This window comes from Dicentrarchus labrax, unplaced genomic scaffold (assembly GCF_905237075.1).
Source record: "Dicentrarchus labrax unplaced genomic scaffold, dlabrax2021, whole genome shotgun sequence".
NCBI lineage: Eukaryota > Metazoa > Chordata > Actinopteri > Moronidae > Dicentrarchus > Dicentrarchus labrax.
In genome coordinates, this window is record NW_026136721.1 from 15,072,731 (window position 1) to 15,092,702 (window position 19,972).

Sequence of the window (19,972 nt, forward strand, 5' to 3'; positions counted from 1 at the left end):
AAATCAGTTGGCATGGTTGTACAGATAGTTTCTCGCTTTCCATCCCTCACTTTGTGTTGCTCCTTAATGAGATGCACAGCTCTGTATTCATCATATGATTATCAGACAGGGATGCTGAGCCTTATCCACTCAATTGTCATGTAAAATATGTTTAGAATGGCTATTTGGAAGAAGGATGCAAACATTCGCTCAGTATCAGCAGCAAGTTCAAAGAAATGTTTCCCTCTGAGTGAATGGACGTGAATAAAATAAAATAGAACAACAATCTTATTGGTATCCAATGACCTTGTTGGGGCTTCATAATATGAATTATATAATTGTTATCATGGTGTCTGAAAGTAATTCATTATACAGATCAGAGCCTAGAATGTACTACAACTAGACAAATTTTGATTTGTACCTCTTGAAGAGTTACTTCCACCAAAAGTGTATTTGTGTTTTGAGAAACAATTTGGGCTGCTACAAATCCCTCAGGAAAAACAAAAGAAATGCACCGTCATCAAGCAAAGATTAGATGACATTTTTGAGATACAAAGATTACATCTGAATGCAGTGATACATTTCACCCAAAAGCAGAAACAAGCAGCTGCTGAAAAACATTTGGAAGAGGATTCAATTACTGGCCTTATAAACCTGAGGTGCTACTACGCTGGAAAGAGAGATTTACACAGGCTGGAAAAGGCATTAGGATATCCTCATTCCACAGCCTGCTGGTGTGTGAATGTATGTGTGAGTGTGTGTGTGTGTGTGTGTGTGTGTGTGTGTGTGTGTGTGTGTGTGTGTCTGTGTAATGTAAAACCTGCCTAAGAGGTCGATAAGGCTATCAGTTGGAGACAATCCTGTGAGTATGTGCTGCCCTCTGCTCAGTCTTGTGGTCAACTAAAAACAGACACACTATAGCAGCCCAGTGGCACACACGTGCACATGAGCACACACACAAATGCTCACATGCTCTCGTATACCTAGCTACCAATGAAAATCAAGTAAATATCTATATGTGACGATGGAAGTTAGGAGATTAAATTTCATAAACTGCAGACTACAAAGATCCTATTCAACCCAATAATTCATGTTGGCTGAAAAATAACCCGACTTACTATTGATTATTTTATTCATAAGGCTGCATAGTTTATCTTATGACATAAACATATTTTTAACGATAAATCCGACCATTCGTGCTGTAAATCACTATGAATCAATAAGAGGGAACAACTAATACTAATACACTAATTCACAGTCACAGTAATACTCAGTGTCCAGAAAAACAGAAACCCAGAAAAGGAAGCATAGATAGATTCTTGTAATAAAAGCGGGAACACTTTATAATAAGTTATATACTTTAGTTGTGCATGATTCAATGCATGAATTAATGTAGGATTTATCATGAGTATATGTTGCTAGCCATTTATAAATAATCAAGTGGATACTTAATAGATTATCAGTTCAGGAATGTTTTCACGGTTACATACATTCATTTATGTGCAACCAATTAGACGTATTCCTCATACACTAATGTTTATTTATAGCCTCTCTCATTATAAATATTTAGATTATGTTGTTGAAAGCAGAGGGGCTTAAACATGTCTGATCATTCTCCTCTAATTTGTCCATAATGTTTCAAAAACACAGTTGGGTCTATTCTCATAGAAATATCAGGCTATCTTTCCGTAAAGCCTAGACAAATGCAGGGTCCTGAAATAAAAAAATTTGACTAGAATTCTGTTAATTTGGTCACATATCAATGAATGTATGAATTAAGATTCATTAAATGATAATCTATTAAGTGTGAATTAATCACAAAAAGTCATAGTAACTTGATCATTTGTTAAAGGGACATTGTGTAATGTTTTAAGTATTTTATTAGCGAAAATCAATGTCTTCATTCATAAATGTGTCCTCATTGGTGTAAAATTACCTCTGCCAATGATCTGACTTATCCTCGTAAGCGAAGAATTTCTTATCTGTATATACATTGGAAGGGCAAGTCCATGGAGGCTTCCATGTCGTTCCGCCATTTTGAAAAACTATAATCGCCGAGAGGGACATAAAGCACTAGCCTACCTGTCTAGCTAATCCACAACGCGTTTTTGTTAAGAGCCAGCGTCACGTGACTGAAACCAGCTATAACGGAGAAGGAGATCAGTGAGAGGCGCTTGTCACTGCCCCGGCACATTTGAAAGTCTGCACTGCACTTTAGTTAATAATGGAGGATCATACTTATGGGTTGGAATATAATATCCATAGGTATATTTCCATTCAAGTATAATCACCTGAAAAAAAGAAACGTTGTGTTTTTGTAACCTTAGAATGAGCTGTTTTCATATGCAGATGGTGCCGGTCACCTTCCGTGGTGGCCGACATGTTGTATTGCTACGTTCCTACAGTAGCCCAGAACGGACAAACCAAAAACTGTCTCTAGATAGAGCTGTTTGCATTTTTCACATGTTTCAAAGCCACCATAGTTTCTCCCTCAGACTTGAAAAGGGAGGGTAAACAAGTGAGTTGCAATCTGCAACTACACTGCTGGATGCCATTAAATCCTACACACTGGTCCTGTAAAGAGTAAGTTCAGTACTTACTGCAATGTACAATTTACATACACTAATCTTTCTTTTTGCCACTGACTGGCTCAGATTCTTGTTATAAAAGATCCATAGACATAGACGATTATATGGAAGGGTAAGATTCTTTTTGTTTAACCAGAAACAGTAGTTACACGACTGTGTTCAAACTACCACACTGCTCCAACAATCACCAACCTGGATTTGGTCTAAATAAACCCTTAATTCACTCAGTTAGATGTTAAAATATTGGGAGAGGAGCGAGAGGGAGATGGGGGACCAGAGAGGCAGCGGGGAGAGTTATATTTTCAGCTGCAGATTAATATACATTTGGTGCCTTAGTAAGTATTTACAGCCAAAGGATTGACTTAAAGGAAACTACCAGTGCTCACTGATGTGTTTTTTATACATTTTGGATAACAACATTTTGCATAACAGCACAGCTATATGTCACACAAAAATACGATACAAGATATACTGTTAGGTTTGGTCTTTTATGTTTTTTTTTTTTTTTTACAATAACAGATATAGAACATCACCAGACTTATCCTTTAAAGTGTGATTTAACATTTAAAAAAGCAGGACATTTGGGTGCTAGGGGGTGACTGAGTTAGCGGCTTTGATAAGGCTCCATCCTATAATTCATATTTAAAGCTATATCATGCACAGAGAAATTCCCCAGTGTATTTCATTATAAATCACAAAAACATGTGGATAACATGTAGGAGCTTGTAAACTGTCTCTTCAGCTTTGCTGCTCCGTCGATAAGAGCTGCATGTGGTTGTAAAGACGAAGATCATTACTGTAACACCACAAGATAAAAGGTGTCTTGCAGGAAGGAATCGCAGCAGCAGCTCACCTTATTGTTGTTTGCCTGGTTGTCCTTTTAAAATGAAGGTGCTAATCTTTGTGCTGGGATGACATGACAGGCTATTGATGTTTGGCTTAGAGCGCTGTCAATTCAGTACCATGGAGACACACACACACACACACACACACACACACACACACAAATGCAGCCTCAACAACAGAAGCACAGAGACTGGAACAGAATGGAATTTGAAACGTTTTAGCTAAAAATGTTTCCATCGTCAAGGTGTTTTTTGCAGAAACGTTTCAGATTTCGTTTTGTTCTCCAACTTCGTGAGTGAAGACGGTCAACTGATGCTGCAGGAAATGCAGCTTCCATGAAAATCAACACACTCTCAAAAACAGGTCCATCCATTTGCAGTAACAGACTCTAAATAAGGTATTCTAGATGTGAGGGTAAGTGTAGCGTGTTCACCCTGAAGGCACTGTCCTCTCCTCTGACCCACTTCCGCCTGCTGTCCAATCCCATTATCCAATCATCTGTTGAGCTCTCATGATTGATGCTTTTGTGTGGCAATTTCACAATAAATATTCAATATGTTAAAAAAGAACCATGCTTTTGTTGCATTTTGCGTCAGAGATGGTCTTATATGTACAGTACAGGATTTCTTGTATAAATGTATTTTCAATGCTATGAGTGAAAATTGCTGGGAAATTCTGATTACTTTAACTACTACTGTTTTTGTGAGAAAAGGAGTATATCACTGATTGTTGCTTGTTTTTTCGATATCTTCATTATTCCCCACACACATACACTCCTACTAACAGGCTTCTCCATACTGTGTCTGTAGGCCACATGGTGAGTTGGGCTGAGACCACCTCATGTGTCGGGCCTCCTCTGTGTTCTGGTCCCCACTGATCCCCATCCTCCCAGCATCAGTGGGATGTCCCAGGTGTGTCTCCTCTTGGCCTTGCTTATGCTCTGCAGCTGCACAAAGGTATGACTCCCGACCCTTCTCTCTTTTTCACACAGTGACACAGAGAGTTTTGGGTTAACTATACTCTCTCTTGAGTGTTGATTGCTAAACACTTGACGATAAGCTTCAGGAAGTGTACTCCTCCTGCAGGTCTCCTCTGCTAACTCCCTGGAGCTTGTGAAGGAGCAGTGGAGCAGCTACAAAAACCAGTGCCTGGACTACCTCAACGCCACGCCCCCCACCACAGGTGAGCCCCTCTCCTCCCAGTATGAGCTCCAAGTCTGAACGAGATGCATGTAAGAGAAGGAAGTAAGCCTGACCTGTACTGTAAGTCAAGAGTACAGATTTCACAGATCACATCTCCACTGCAGGGCTGGTGTGTAACAGGACCTTCGACCTGTACGCCTGCTGGCCTGATGGACTTCCAGGAACCACAGTCAATGTCTCCTGCCCATGGTTTCTGCCATGGTACCGAAAAGGTCTGTATGAATACTGCGGCAGTTGAATCGCAGAATTATGCAACAAATAAAAACATTTAAAGCTGCAATGATTAACAGTTTTATATTAACAATGGAGGGTGACTAATGATAAACTTACAGGGAAGAGAAGAAATAGTATCATCACCAATTTCCTTAGTTGCTCTTAACTCAGTGGAGCAGCTTAGCATCTTTCAGCTGATTACTGTTTTGGTTCTCACATCTCTCATAATTTCCAGCTGCAGCAGGCGGACAGGCTCTAATAAACCGACTCAAAATATGTACATTATAAAGCAGCAGGCTGACAAAGTTACCCCGGAAATCTACAGGGCACGGCTTTATAACAATAACGGTTTGGCTCCTAGATCCGCATGTCTTCAAATCCCACGAGAAGGTTTCACAGGCAAAGCGTGTATTTTACGTGTGTTTCCCCACTAAAATGTCCTCTAACCTGCCTCTGACTGATTGTCTTTTGCCTGCTGACACAATGCTGATCTAGCGTGAAATGCGATGCGGAGTTTGCACGCAGTATTTTTGATTATCTTTGCCGTTTCTGTGTCTGACTTCCTGCCAGTGTGATCTGCTCTGTGCCACATATTCTACGCAGAGCAGAGCGGAGAGGCGCTTCTGGTGGAATTTGGGGGTTAGTGACTAGCTGGTGGACAGGAGTTGGTGGAGACCAAAAACTGAGCTAAAAGGAGAAAGAATATTGGACTTACATTCAACAGTTTACCAGATAAATCCATACCAAATAAATGGTAATGTTGCTCTTTGCCTGCTGGATGCGTAAATAGTAAATAAGACATTGATAACATGTTCACCATATCAACTTTATGAATTTAATAGCCATGTTTTCATCTAATACATTTTAACCAAATTTCGAATTATTCTATGAGTGAAAGCTGAAATCCTTTCTTGGTCACTGGACAGATAACCTTTTTTGTATTGAATGTGTTGGGAGATTAATTTCACGTGTTGGTAATTCATTACCTAAAACACATAACATTGGCCAGCAGAAAACTGCTGCTGGCTAAACTGGGCTTACTGGACACTCTTGGAGATGATTAACTGGACCAGACACTATGTAGATGGAGAGTTAGAATACAAACTACACTATTTACTATAGCTATCTGGTGACACAAGAGCCTATACTCACTCCATTCACATAAACTACATTTCTGAATGAGTAAAAGTCCTTGTTCACTAAATGACATTTTCAAACATAATTTTCAGAAACTTTAAAATTATGTATTGAATAAAAAAACGATTAATTCCAAGAGCTGTGTGCAGAAACGACCCCTTCTTTTTCAAACTAAAGCGTGTCTTCAACACCTGCATTATAAATATAGTACTGGATGTGAGAGTTTTTCTGAAATGCTAGGTAGGCATTGTCCCACTTGTTGAATTGAAGTATTAACGTCAGTTTTTTTTTTTTTGAGAGCTCTCCACAGTGCTTTTATTTAAATTCATCCTGTGAAGTGAATGGAAAATGCTTTGCAATGACAACACAGCTCATCATACGTCCTTGTCATTCAGTGTGGGATGAAAGAAACCAGCTGTCTGATGAATGCTGCACTGGATAGAGTGTACAGTGGTTTCAAAGAGTGCATTAATTGGGTGTGAAGACCAAATGCTAGTCAGCTATCTCTCCACTCAGCTTACCTGTCCTGTGGAGCCTTCTTGGGGACCTCCAGGTGGTCTGGAGGCTCTGAATAGGTGTGAAAGGGAGCTTGTCTCTGTTATCTCCTGTGGAATGGCAGCCTGGCAGGGGTCTCTCTTTGTCCACTCCAGGGGGTGTCGAGAGGCAGAGACCTAAACCACCTCTTCCACCTCTGCTTTTTTCTATTTTGTGTTATAAAGTGAAAATCCTCGGTTTGTGAATTGTTGGTCAGGCAACATTTTTTCTGTCGTAACAAAATCCAGGAATAATGTGCTGGACATTTAATGATCAGGAGAAACCACTGTAAAAAACACAACTTGTTTTTACATTTACTTTTTTGTATGGGTCAAACAAAGGAGATCTTATGTTAATTTGTGAGCTTTAGAGTGAAAAACCTTACTATTACCTTTTTATGGAGCAGTCAGCCATGCGGTTTTCTTCTGCAGGTGATGTTTGCTCTGTTGTTTGCTCGTGTGACCAAAGTGCCATACTTGGATCACGTGATGACGCTAATTATGAATCATGTAATTCTAAATCACACTGCTTTTTCTTGCCAAGACACGGGCTGTGTGGCATTCAGATGCTAGGATCGGCCACACTCATCAAGTGACGTACAAAAGCTTATATAAAGCTAATACAAAGTCCAGGTCTGGAGGAAGTAATGGTGGATGAGTGGATTAATCAAATAACCTATACCTGGGAGACTGGGGTATGACTCCTCTGTGAGACTGCTTTTTAGACGTAGTTGATTTATTATTTTAGTTTTATTTTTATAACAAAACAAGTGGCAATTTGGTTAGGTTTAGGCATCAAAACTACTTGGTTATGTTTAGGAAAATAGCCTGGTTTGGATTAAAATAGACCCTTTCTCAACATTAACCACATGTTAGAAAGCCTTTCTGGCAGAACTTAAAAATGTGCCTCTGGCCAGTCCTAGCGCTCAAATTCTACGCAGGGTCGTGTCTTGCCATGAAAAGCAGTGGCGTCCATAAGAACGAACAACTGAACTATCGCCTTGACTTAGCAATAACTTAGCCAACCCCATCCACTGAGGAAGCTGAACGCTTTGGAAAAAGACAGAAAGTAGACGTTGAGTAAAAGTAAAAGTTGTTTCCAAGGTCAAGAATGAATCAACAACTTCTGTTTGTTTCAGATAAGATATTATCAGTAAATATTTTTGCGTGGGTATTTAGTGACTTCTGAACAGTGGGAAACACACGCCATCCTCGTTTAACATCTCATAATGTGTGTCTGTATGTGAACAGTTCAGCAGGGTCGGGTCCACAGAGTCTGCAAGGAAGATGGTCAATGGGCGCAAAAGAATACCAGCGAATGTGAGGACGACCCTGGTGAGGTGTGTGTATATAGCACAGTATGTTGGTGTGTGTATGTGTGTGTATAAAACTGTGTGTGTGTGTGTGTGTGGGGGGGGGTCAGTGCCTTGTGAAATAACTGTTACCATGTTTGAAGCTGCTTGGCAGTGGCAGATGGTTAGACGATATTGTGACTGTGACTGACTTAACACTTTAACTTGATCTGAAATGACTCATCATGTGAAAATCCTCCCATCTGTTCAAATACTCTTTATGACCCTTTTTACATCCTTTGTGCCAAATTTCATCAAGTGTGTGTGTTTGTGTTTGTGTGTGTGTGTGTGTGGGGGGGGGGTGCATGGCGGTAACTGACTGTGTCTCTCCTGTTGGTTTTGCAGCAGCAGTATGGCCGCATCCTCAGTCAGTTACGGATCATGTATACAGTTGGCTACTCGCTCTCCCTCGGAGCTCTGCTACTGGCCCTGGGAATCCTCATCACCTTCAGGTACAACATGTACGAAGAGTAAGGAGGGGAGGAGGAGAAGGAGGAGGAGGAGGAAGGAATAGGTGAAGGAATGAAAAGGAAAAAGACAGAATAAAGAAAAGTAAAGAATTGATAAAGGGTATGAAGAACAATGAGGAAAAGGAAAGAGGTAACCAGGTAAAAGGAAGGTGGGAAAAAAGAAAGGAGGGATGAATGGAAGTTAATGAAGAAGGGAAAAATGAAACAAAGGTGGAAAAATAGGAATAGTAAATTCAACATATAAAAGTCAAAAGTCATCGCACACTTCCTCTGCACCAGGAAGCTCCACTGTATGAGGAACAACATCCACATGAACCTGTTCGCTTCCTTCATCCTGAGAGCTGTGTCCATCCTGGTCAAAGACGCCCTGCTGACCCTCACACTCGACCCCAAGAGCAGCAGTGACTCCCAGACACAAGCCTGGGTCAATATACCGGTCAGAACAAACACACCACACCAACCTCATCTGCTGAGAATTGTGATCATGTGCAACTATTTAGCGTTTTAAGAGTTTGTTTTTTATGTTCCACATCACAACAGTTTGGTTAAGTTATGGTTAAATTTAAACAACTACAACCATTTAATTAATAGAAGGGAGGAACAGACCTTGTCAAAAAATAGAAATATCAAATTTACTTGAACATAAATAATAAATGCAGAATAGTGTTAAGAGACTACTCCATGTTTCTTGAATATCTGTAATTTTTGGACATCCCTACAATTCAATGTGTTGTTTAAATCCCACACCTATCAGAAATATAACTTAGTAAAGTATTGATTGGGTGTGTCTACACACATCAAATCTGTGATAAAGAGAAGGATTGTTTGCTGAGCCTCTAATAATAATTGATATTTTGACCAAGTGTCATTCCTGGAAATAAATCTTCTGAATGAGAATATTTCTATATAAAATGACAGCCTCATATCATCAGTTCATCAAGAAGATATCCAAAGTTACTTTTTAGTAAAACTTGTGAAACTTTTGATTTCAGGGATGGAGAGAAAATCAAGAAATACCTGCACATACCGATTCCCACTTGCTTCTTTCCTGCTGCTTTACATTTGCATTGGAGTAATGCACAGTGTATTTCATGTAAAATGGTTCAAATGGGATTGTGTCTGCACCAATCAAGGAGAAGCAATAAGCAATTAAAAATGTACCGTAAATCTGATTTGTGGCTCGTGCAGAGGTGCAAGAGACATTGGAAATGTAAATGTATGAAAATATAGCATGTGCAGGACAGCAATCCTTGACCTCTGAGCTGCTATTGTAAGGCGAGATTTTAACACTGTATCGTGCTGAGGTCTGACTCAGAGTTTATTCAACTGAACTGAAGAGTATTTGTCTGCAGTGACTTGGAATTCTTTCTGGAACATTTCTAAGAATGTGTCACCTTGGTTTATTGTTTGTATCCCCGCCACCCCCGTCCTCTGTCAGGCTGTAACGTGGTGCCGTGGTGCCATGGTGATGATGCAGTACAGCGTGATGGCTAACAACTACTGGCTGCTCGTGGAAGGAATCTACCTCCACAGCCTGCTGGTCATCACCGTGTTCAGCGAGAGGAAGTACTTCTACATTTACCTGACCATTGGCTGGGGTAAGAACCACAACTGCTACAGCGACTCGTTATTTTCTGACAGACTGATATTGGTCAGTGGTAAGAGTAAACAGGACCCAAAAGCAGAGCATTAGATAGACCATTCAAGTAGGTGTTAACAGGAACACAGTCATCAGCAACAGGAAGTCAGTCAGGTACAGGAATGGTTAACAAGTATGTAAACAGACTAATGAGCTAATACAGAGCAGCTATGGACAGGAGACTGTTTCCAGGATGAGTCAGGTAAATCAGCGAAGTGATAAAAATCTCCAATGGCATCTAGTGGACAGGTGTGGTATGACGGTCTCTGAACTGAACAACACAAGCTGAGTACACAAGCAAACACATATAGATGATTGTGTACAGAGGGGTGATTAGAGACAGGGAAGAGAGAGATGGCACAGGTATCACTGTGGCATTTTCATTTGTAACTTATACAATGAAGTAGTTAGTAAAAAGAACCAGTGATATGGTGTTTTATTATTTCACTCATTCTTCTACTCCCCCGCCGACAGTTCAGACAGAAATTCGATGTGTTATGTTAGTAGTTGTTTTTCATTTTCAAACTTCAAGTTTTCAGACTCAAATGTGACATCACTTGAGATCATTTATCAGATTTCACACAGCTTCCCTACAGATTTTTTCACATACAGTATGTAGTAATACTTCCCAAGACCTAAACAGACTTTCATGTGTAAAACTGGTGGAGTTTAAAATTAAGACTGTGGGATATCTAGTACCTTATCATAAGATGTAAGACATACTAATCTACCTACTACTGTTTTTAATAATGTATTATTTTAAATGCATGAATCCTTATGTCACATCATAACATTCATGAGCCCAGAGCAGCTTTTGTTGATCATTCCAGACCTTTGAGAGTTTTCTTTGAGGTTACAACTCAATTATCTTTAAATAAATAATGACTTTATGATTACACTTTTAGCTTATGGTCTAAAATAACAACTTAATTACATAGTTATCTAGTGGAGATAACAAATCATGGTCTAGCCACAATATTAAACTGGATTGTCCATTAATGTCAGTGAGTCATTAAAGCCTGACAGGACAGATAATGTCCAGAGAAGAGACCAGGTTTATGAACCAATTAGATTTTACTTTAATTAAGCTCAGACACATGCAGACATTTTCATTTTTCGAGCTTTCAAGTCTTCATCGGGTTAGAGGAGTATAGAAGTATTTGTCTTGTAATGAGATTTTAAACTCATGATCATAACAAAAGAATGTTTGATGCTGTGTCGTGGGTAATAAGCAGTGTTAGGCAAGTTACTTTTAAAAAGCAATTAGTTACAGTTACTTGTTACTTCTTCCAAAAAGTAACTAAATTACTTACTCAGTTACAAATTATAAAAGTAACTAGTTACTTCAGAAAGTAACTATTGCGTTACATTCAAATACATTTTTAAATGCTCAAATGTGACCCCACTTCCACCCCTCTTTAACGGAACTTAAAATACATGTGCATGTTCAATTATTTATGATAAATCTGAATATTATAATGAAATGGACTCTTAATACAATACATTATTAACAGAAACAATGTACACAAATCTAAAATTGGTAGCTTAGTTACAGAAACAATGTACACAAAGTCAGGCTTAGCTTTTAGTTACAGCTATATTATACGAGAACAGCTATTCATAAAAAAAAACAACCTAATTCCCTTTAACTTCCCCTTTAAAAAAAAAACAAATAAACTTAAACCCCCCCCTATTTCCCCCAACCCCCTTTTTAAAAAAAATAAAAAACGCTTCTTTTTTTAAGCTTTTTTCCCCCCCCCCTTCCCTTCTTCCCCCCCTTTAAAACCTTTTTAACCCCCCCCCCCCCCCCCCCCCCCCTTTTTTTTTTTTTTTATTTTATTAAATTTATTTTTTTTTTTCCAATTTATTTTCCTCTTTTTTTCCCCTGGTTTCTTCCCCCCCCTTTTTATTCTAAAAAAAAGAAGGGGAAGAAATTACGGAGAATTTTTTTTAAAACTAAACTATTTTAATGTTGCTGTGGGACAAAGTGAGACTAGCCTCCAATCTAATGCCATGTATGTAGATATTATGTTTATATAGTGGATCGATACAAATAACACAATAGATGTTTTGGAACTTTTGATATTTATTGCCCCTCAACAGGCCTCAACTGGGCAAAATTAAATTATGCTTGTTAAGCACTATACCAAAAATAAATAACAAATACTTCCATTCAGAGAAGGCCAGTTTTGGATTATTTGGGCTCGCCATACCTGTCTCTCGTTGACTGACTCGCTTGTGTTGTTCATTGTGTGTCTGACTATGCGTGCTTTCAAACACCCGCCCAACTCTACCTCTGATTGGCTTACCATGAAATTTTACTTAACCTCAGCCAATCATCAGCATTTATGCGCTTGCCTCGAGCACTGCCCACTAACCAAGGAAGTACAGTAAAAAAAAGTCTTTGCCTCTCGGCTCAGAGATCTAGTTGGTCTGATGAAAAAAACAGCTCATGGTAACACTCCGCCTTTTTTGGCTGTAACGGTAACGGCGTTATTAAGATGGGAAGAGTAATCAGTTAGATTACTCGTTACTGAAAAAAGTAATGCCGTTATTTATAATGCCGTTATTTATAACGCCGTTATTCCCAGCACTGGTAATCAGATTATGTCATTGTGATAACTGGGTCAAAGAATAAATAGAATATAGTGAGAACTGTAATGTCATACAAATTAGTAGTGTATACTAAAAATGAACCTTTGGAGTGAATTATCTACCAGGAGCACATGATGACTGCTATGATGTTTCAACTAATCTGGTAAAAAGCAGCAACTCTATGTTACAAAGTTTTATACGGTTTGTTAACTCATTTAAGGTCAGTTCACTCTCATGTTTTACCTCTGCCATTCTCAGGTGCACCGCTCATATTCGTGCTGCCATGGATCACAGTGAAATATCTGTATGAGAACGAAGAGTGAGTCTCTTTTCATAATATTGCCACATCAAATGAACCGCAGTTTAGATGCAGCTTTAATCTGTGACCAGTGAGAATTCATATTATAATGTATGAATATTAGGATACAGTAAAAAAAAAAAGATCAGACTCACAATGATAACGGCAATATGTTACAATATAAATTGTGTGTTTGTGTGTGTGTGTAGGTGCTGGGAGAGGAATATTAACATGGGATATTGGTGGATTATCCGGTCTCCTATACTGTTTGCTTATCTGGTAAGACTCTCTCTATCTGTATGTCTCTTACCCTCATATATTCTCTGTTGTGCAGTTTACAATTGATGAAGGAAATTCAGGTTCAGGGTGTGCAGGCATGTGATCGAGCTACAGATGCAGACAAACGCACGCACACATACAGCAGCAGGCATTCACCAACTTTATCTACGCAGGTGTTTCTGTGAATAGAGATATACTCATGTTTGGGGGCAGGTGTGCTTTTTTGAAAATATGTAAATCACGCAGTTGTTGGAAGTAGGGTTAGTAAAAAACATTTTGACCTAATTAAATTCTTGTCTTTTGCTTTTATAAAGAATTTTATTTTCCCACTATCCATTGTCTTACATCAATAGCATTATTATCTCTCCTCTCCTGTAGCTTCTACTCTGATTTTATAGAGAAAAAAGGAATAAAATCAATCAAAACTAACTGCACCAATTTAACCTATTAACCCATGAAATACAGAGAAGCTCCAGAAGTAATGTGCGTATTGTATTTGATACCACTAAATGCACCACTAAAGGTTTGTTTGGTGGTGACAAGTTTAAATACAAACCTACTAATGTTGTTAATATTAAATGCTGTTCAGTTACCTCACAATTCTGATAAGTAAGTCAAAAAGTACCTCCTACCACCTACCACTTTTCTCAATTACTGAGCAAGAAATCAGATGTGTGTGTGTGTGTGTGTGTGTGTGTGTGTGTGTGTGTGTGTGTGTGTGTGTGTGTGTGTGTGTGTGTGTGTGGTGAGAGAGAGAGAGAGAGAGAGAGAGAGAGAGAGAGAGAGAGAGAGAGAGAGAGAGAGAGTTGTCTGTTCTCCTATTTTGTGAAACATCTATTGAGTTGAGTTGTTTTTTTTATTTGGGTCAATAATTTAAAAGTATGTTTATGAATAATAAGTAATTGATATCAAATTATTTGATACAATTCCCAGAGATTCCCATCTTAAATTGGAAGATTAACTAATTTATACAGTCTCTTTGGTGTTCTTGCACATGGATGTACACACACACACACACACACACACACACACACACACACACACACACACACACACACACACACACACACACACACACAGAGTTGTGGAATTCCTCTTGTGTGTTTCCTGCCTCTTGTTCCCATAGAGATAAACAACATTATGGATGGACACACTTATGAGCACAAGTGCACATTAACAGTAACAGTAGCAACCCTTGTGACCTCATGCAAAAGCGTACGTGTGCACAAGCACACGCTAAATTATTCATAAACCCGTACATTTCCAGGGCTGTTTAAGTCCTATAGTATGTGCGCTTGTGGAAAAATTATCCTTATTGTTATCGCTGAAATAGTTGCAGTACGGTTGTGTAACAGACGTAACGTCATATGTCATCCTCCAACAATCCCAAACACAACCCGGCAGTTGAACTATTGTTCACACACACACACACACACACACACACACACACACACACACACACACACACACACACACACACACACACACACACAAACACACATTCACACCTAAATAAACTGTGTTTGCGTGCACTCAAACACACTCACACACCTACGTTCACACAAGCACATCTGTCAAGACAACATACACATGTTACCAAACTTGGAGCGCTAATAACTTGAGTGCTGTAATAATTAATGTTCTCTGTCATCAGAGAGGGTTCTGCACTAGATCACAATGTGTGTGTGTGTGTGTGTGTGTGTGTGTGTGTGTGTGTGTGTGTGTGTGTGTGTGTGTGTGTGTGTGTGTGTGTGTCCTGTTCAAAACCCACAGAGCACAGCAAGACTCGAGACATTTTTGGGAGTCTTTCTGTCTCTCTTACACATGATGTCACCTAACAATCTACAGAATGCATTTTGCACATTTGTTTGCATCCAGTTAACGTCTCTTCTCATTCCAGATTAACTTCTTCATATTCATCCGAATTATCAAAATCCTGATGTCTAAACTCAGAGCTCATCAGATGAGATACACAGACTACAAGTTCAGGTGAGATAACATTTTTTTGTTCTGAAAGATAAAAATATATACATAAGATTTGCTTTGCTGGTGGCGTACGGTGTTGAGATGTTTCTTAGGTTTTTCCGCTGAAACTGGCACCAGGTGGTCTGTAAGACGCTGCAAGTTTCACAGAGCTGAGAGGAGCTGTAGAGTTGGGTGATAATTGCCTGTAGGTTCATCACTATGGTCGGTGACCCCTTTCTCATACGAGTAGTGATGTGATCCATTGTTAATATGGAAACACTGATTATAGTGTAGGTGTTAAAAACCCTCCATTTAATTTCAGAACTCGTTATTGTGCTGCAGATCATAATCAAGTTTCTTTATATTTCTCCTTTTGTATATATTTGTACAGCTTAATGTTTTGTAATTATAATATTATGTAAATTCACTCAAAAATGTGTAATGACAAGTGTTTTGGACCAAAAACTCTGCAGATGGCTGATGACCCAATGAGGGTCAATAAGGGTCATAATTACACTAATTGAAATGAGAAGTGGCTGCCCTTTCTGCATTCTTGTAATATGTAATCTTTACAACTATTCCTCCTCTGTTCCAGATTAGCAAAGTCCACTCTGACCCTCATCCCTCTGCTTGGGATTCACGCCATCCTCTTCACCTTTGTCATCGATGAGTCCGTCCCTAAAGGCTCCATGCTGCGCCTTATCCGCCTCTTCTGTGACCTGCTGTTCAACTCTTTCCAGGTCAGAGCTCAACTTAACATGAAATGCCTTTTTTCTCACAGAAACCACAGATGATAATATAACTACACATGAGGCTACATGATATCACACGTACAACCCATTATTTGTGGCCTTTTTAGAGCAATCAGCTATTTAATAAATCTACAATAAATATTCTACATTAAAGGAAACAGTTTACAGTGGTAACTTAGCCATTTAACGGAGTGAACCATTGCACAAATGGATGGGAAATGAATGAATATTATTTAAAGGTGTATTGTGGAGTTTTTCTTGTAAACAAAGATTCTGTTTACATTCAGTGTTTCTCACCAAAATGCGTTATGTGTATGCTGGAGATCTTTCTAACACATTGAGTGTATTTCCTTCCTTACAACACATTTGCAAAGCTGATTTCCTGAACATACAAAAAAGCCCTTCCACAGGTCAAAAACTCTTTAAACTAGGGTTGAAAAGACCTAAATTAGCAATAAATGTATCCTGCAAAGTACTGCTAAATATTGCCTGTGTTGGCTGATGTGTCTGTGCCATAGAACTTCATTATAAACATACAGGTATATAAAGTAACCATAGTGATGCGTTAAGACATCTTATTTAACTATATATATTATAATTTAACTGTGATTAACATGGTCAGACTTCACAGTTGAGTCGTCCATTGTATTGAGGATATATGATCTCCAGTGCAGCGGTGGGGTTCTTTCATGTTTGTTTGGTTTTTTTTTGGACAACAATGGTGTTCTATGGCACTAGGTCATAAATTATATTAGTTGATAGATATTCAAATATTAAATATTTAGACCTAACATTCTTTTCCACTATCTGACGTGACTGAACTGTTAAAACTCTACCTTCTGTTTCAGGGCCTGCTGGTTGCCATCCTGTACTGCTTTGTCAACAAAGAGGTGAGACAGATGTGCTTTCATGTCAAGCACCACCTTAATTTAATCTTTGCCATTGCTGCATTTCCTTCCTCTCTCTTTGTAGAGAAGATAAATTAGGCATTTCTCATCCTCAGTGTTCCTATCGCCAGCCTTCATCGGCCCTTTTATATCTCTAAAAGCTCCATCTTGTTCTTTGTCTAAAAAGTCAGATGGACACAACATCATCATCCATCTGCTAATCTCTAAACTTTTAAATGTAGTCTTTGGCAAGAGACATCCATCAGATGAAGTGCTGGTGTCTTAATTAATCTTCATCATAAATCTTCACGTGTCTCCTCTCTCTGCTCTCTATCGCTGTTATCCCATCATCCCTCAGGTGCAGTCGGAGATGTTGAAGAAGTGGAAGAGGTGGAAACTGGGTAAGGACATTGATGAGGAGTACCGCCACACCCACAGCCAGACACCGCACATCAAGAGCGGCAGCATTGCCACGGGCAATCTGCCCTATCTTCATGACAACAACGCCAGTGATCCCAGCGGCGACTCGCCTCGCCTCAACAAAGCTGACAGGGCGCCCACCTGCTCCGCCGCACCCGAAGAGAACCGCCGACTGGTCGTCTCCTACAGCAACGGGACAGGGAAAGGCAGGCCCGCCAAGAGCAGACACACCCTGCAGTTCTCTTTCCTGCCACACAGAGGTGCTGCCAGTCATGTCAGTACTGCCACAGAGGACGTCTGTCTGGAGGAGAAGGCGCCGTGTCGCACATACCCGCTGGAAGGACAAGAGACTAATGTCTGAGGGCAACCTGCTCTGAGCCCTCATCACAAAAACTCTCACTGATTGTGCTTATCGTTGTTTCAGTTCAGGGTTTATCATGCGCCAACAAGACAGCCTGAGTGGGAAGAGAATGAGGAAGTGACCCACACAGATCAGGATGTTCCCCGCTGCGTTAGGTTGCAGGAAATACAGTTTCAACCTGCCCAGCTGGAAATGAATATTTATTAGTTTTTTTGGACCTTGAGCAAAAAGCACTGATTGACTTTAGACATCAGGAATGATTAAATAAATTTAAATAAAACTCTAGTGGTGTTCAGTGTGAGTGTGTGCATATATGTGTATGTGCGTGTTGTGTGTGCATATGGAGGACTGCCATTTCAACAGTGCTCACATCTTTCCATCTGTACCCCTGTTGCCGCTGTGAGTCATGCTTGTGTTGTCTGCTTGCAACAATAGACGCTCATCTGTGGTACTCTCCTACAAAAGCCTCTCAGTGTCAAATTTTGTTTGTTTTTTCTCTTTTTTGGTTTGATGGAACTGAATGTGGACTTCAGCATGCACAACTCTTGTTCATGGTGATCAGGACAAAGGCAGAACTGGGCGATTCACTGGAGACCACTGACTCTTATCAGACAGTGTTTGCCCTGCTGAGGCAGCCTCACAGAGGATGGACACTTTGATCTTGAGAAAGACTATAATGTTTAAGTTATTCTGGTTTTAGATGACCAAAGCCAAACAAGAAAATAATAATATGTGATGGATTTTACATCATCAGGCATCAAATCTATTCTTTCATGCACATTCCTGTCCTCCCTTTTTGTCTATTCTATACTCCATCCTTCGCCTTTTTTAAACAGATTTTCCTGACTGAATGTATATGAATAATGGAGAAATATGGGTGAAACAATATGAAGTGTATATATGTGATTAGAAATGCACACCATGTCCATAGCACTTGCATTTATGCAGCAAGGATTCTTGGATTTGTCTTCATGCAGACTAAAAATGTATATATGACACACTGGTAGTTAATTGGATGAAAAGCCATTTCACAAATGTGATTTTTTCTGGTGTTTTACATAAACTGAAGTACCTACAGATCACAGTGATCATACTGCTCCAATCTGCTGCAATCACTGTCCATATCCAATATTTTTCCAGTCATACAGTATTCTTTAGAATGAAGGCAAACGCAGAACATATTGTCTTTTTGTCAACAATATATGTGCAGAATTTAAAAGTCCCTTTGTATGCCAGAAAGGTTTTTCCGTTCATTATTGAAAAGAGTACCGCACTTTTTATTGTGTTCTAGTGTAGTTTTATGGATTATGGTAGGATTATGGCTCATATTTCATGACGCAGAAAGCAAAATGTGCCACACAGAACCACTTTTATCATTTTAGATGAATAAAATTAGCAAATTAAAAGAAGGATTGGTGTTTTAAAATATTTAGATTCAGTTCAGAAATGGACTGGATTTAATTGTTGGAATTTTCCAAATGTGATCAATTGCAGTCACACTGGAGCCATCAAGTATTTTCACAAAGGGATTCCTAGTGAACCCTTTGGACGAGGATTGGTAAGCAAATATTCTGTTTCAAATGTATAGATGTAGAGTGAGCACTACACTGTAAATATTGATAAAAAGTGATTATTATAAAGATAAAGATGGGTGGTTAGAGGGATGTGTTGCTGTTCGTGTTTTTGCTTGCAGTCCAGGTGACTCAAAAATGAAAAGATACATGACTAATTATCTTGAGAAAAGCCTTGTTTCACTAAACATGATTGTACCTGTCCTTTTATTTAAAATGTTGCAATTGTCAGGAAGGGCATAAAGCAAACAATATCACGAGAGAAAGCAAAAAGTTTTATATAAAAGCCAAATTGTTGTGTCTCATATGTCTTTGCAGATCCAATTAAAATGAATTCTGTCAGCAAAAAAGTGTCTAGTACATATTGTGTCAATTCAACATATGAGAAAGAAACACTATTCCTCCGCAGTTACCACATGCACTTTTGACACATTTGTGAAGTAAAAATATTTGTTCTTAACTGACATTTTGTGGTGGTGTTCATTAAAAACTTGGGCCTGATTAAAAGAACATGTTTCAACACTGGCTGAAAACATTTGACAGATAAATTCCTCTGTGTGTTCCTTGTGACTGCAGAGCCAATCGGAGGACTATCAATCAACACGCATGTTTCCATTAGAGATTACTGCAACATTAAAACGATAGTGAGTCGTCTGTGTGTTGTTACACTGAAGGTAATAAGCTGTCAGAGTATGAATTACGTATTGGTCATGCACACATGTCTAATAATGTGTGTGTGTGTGTGTGTGTGTGTGTGTGTGTGTGTGTGTATTGTTGCGTGTGATTGATTTAGAAATCTCTCTGAAAAAACCTCCCTCCACATGCTTGTACGTACGTAAAGAACATAAAAAATAAACCCCTGGAGGCAGCTCTTTGCATGGCAGA

The 19,972-nt window shown here is 39.2% G+C and overlaps 1 protein-coding gene across 2 annotated transcripts in view; it reads left to right on the forward strand.

The window, feature by feature from the left end:
* gcgrb (glucagon receptor b) overlaps positions 1 to 19,547 on the forward strand; it is a 53,528-nt gene extending 33,981 nt beyond the window's left edge. Inside the window, exons 1-14 of one of the 2 annotated variants that reach the window (XM_051384281.1) lie at positions 3,767 to 3,810; positions 4,223 to 4,369; positions 4,499 to 4,595; positions 4,720 to 4,827; positions 7,750 to 7,838; positions 8,196 to 8,302; positions 8,600 to 8,756; positions 9,759 to 9,918; positions 12,813 to 12,873; positions 13,062 to 13,131; positions 15,032 to 15,120; positions 15,692 to 15,836; positions 16,697 to 16,738; positions 17,094 to 19,547. In XM_051384281.1, the coding sequence (XP_051240241.1) occupies positions 4,316 to 4,369; positions 4,499 to 4,595; positions 4,720 to 4,827; positions 7,750 to 7,838; positions 8,196 to 8,302; positions 8,600 to 8,756; positions 9,759 to 9,918; positions 12,813 to 12,873; positions 13,062 to 13,131; positions 15,032 to 15,120; positions 15,692 to 15,836; positions 16,697 to 16,738; positions 17,094 to 17,516 (1,602 nt within the window). In that variant the 5' untranslated portion in view covers positions 3,767 to 3,810; positions 4,223 to 4,315 and the 3' untranslated portion in view covers positions 17,517 to 19,547. Of the gene's footprint in view, positions 1 to 3,766; positions 3,811 to 4,222; positions 4,370 to 4,498; positions 4,596 to 4,719; positions 4,828 to 7,749; positions 7,839 to 8,195; positions 8,303 to 8,599; positions 8,757 to 9,758; positions 9,919 to 12,812; positions 12,874 to 13,061; positions 13,132 to 15,031; positions 15,121 to 15,691; positions 15,837 to 16,696; positions 16,739 to 17,093 lie in introns of those variants that run through there. The other variant, XM_051384280.1, reaches the window with a different exon arrangement.
* Positions 19,548 to 19,972: the final 425 nt, after the last annotated feature.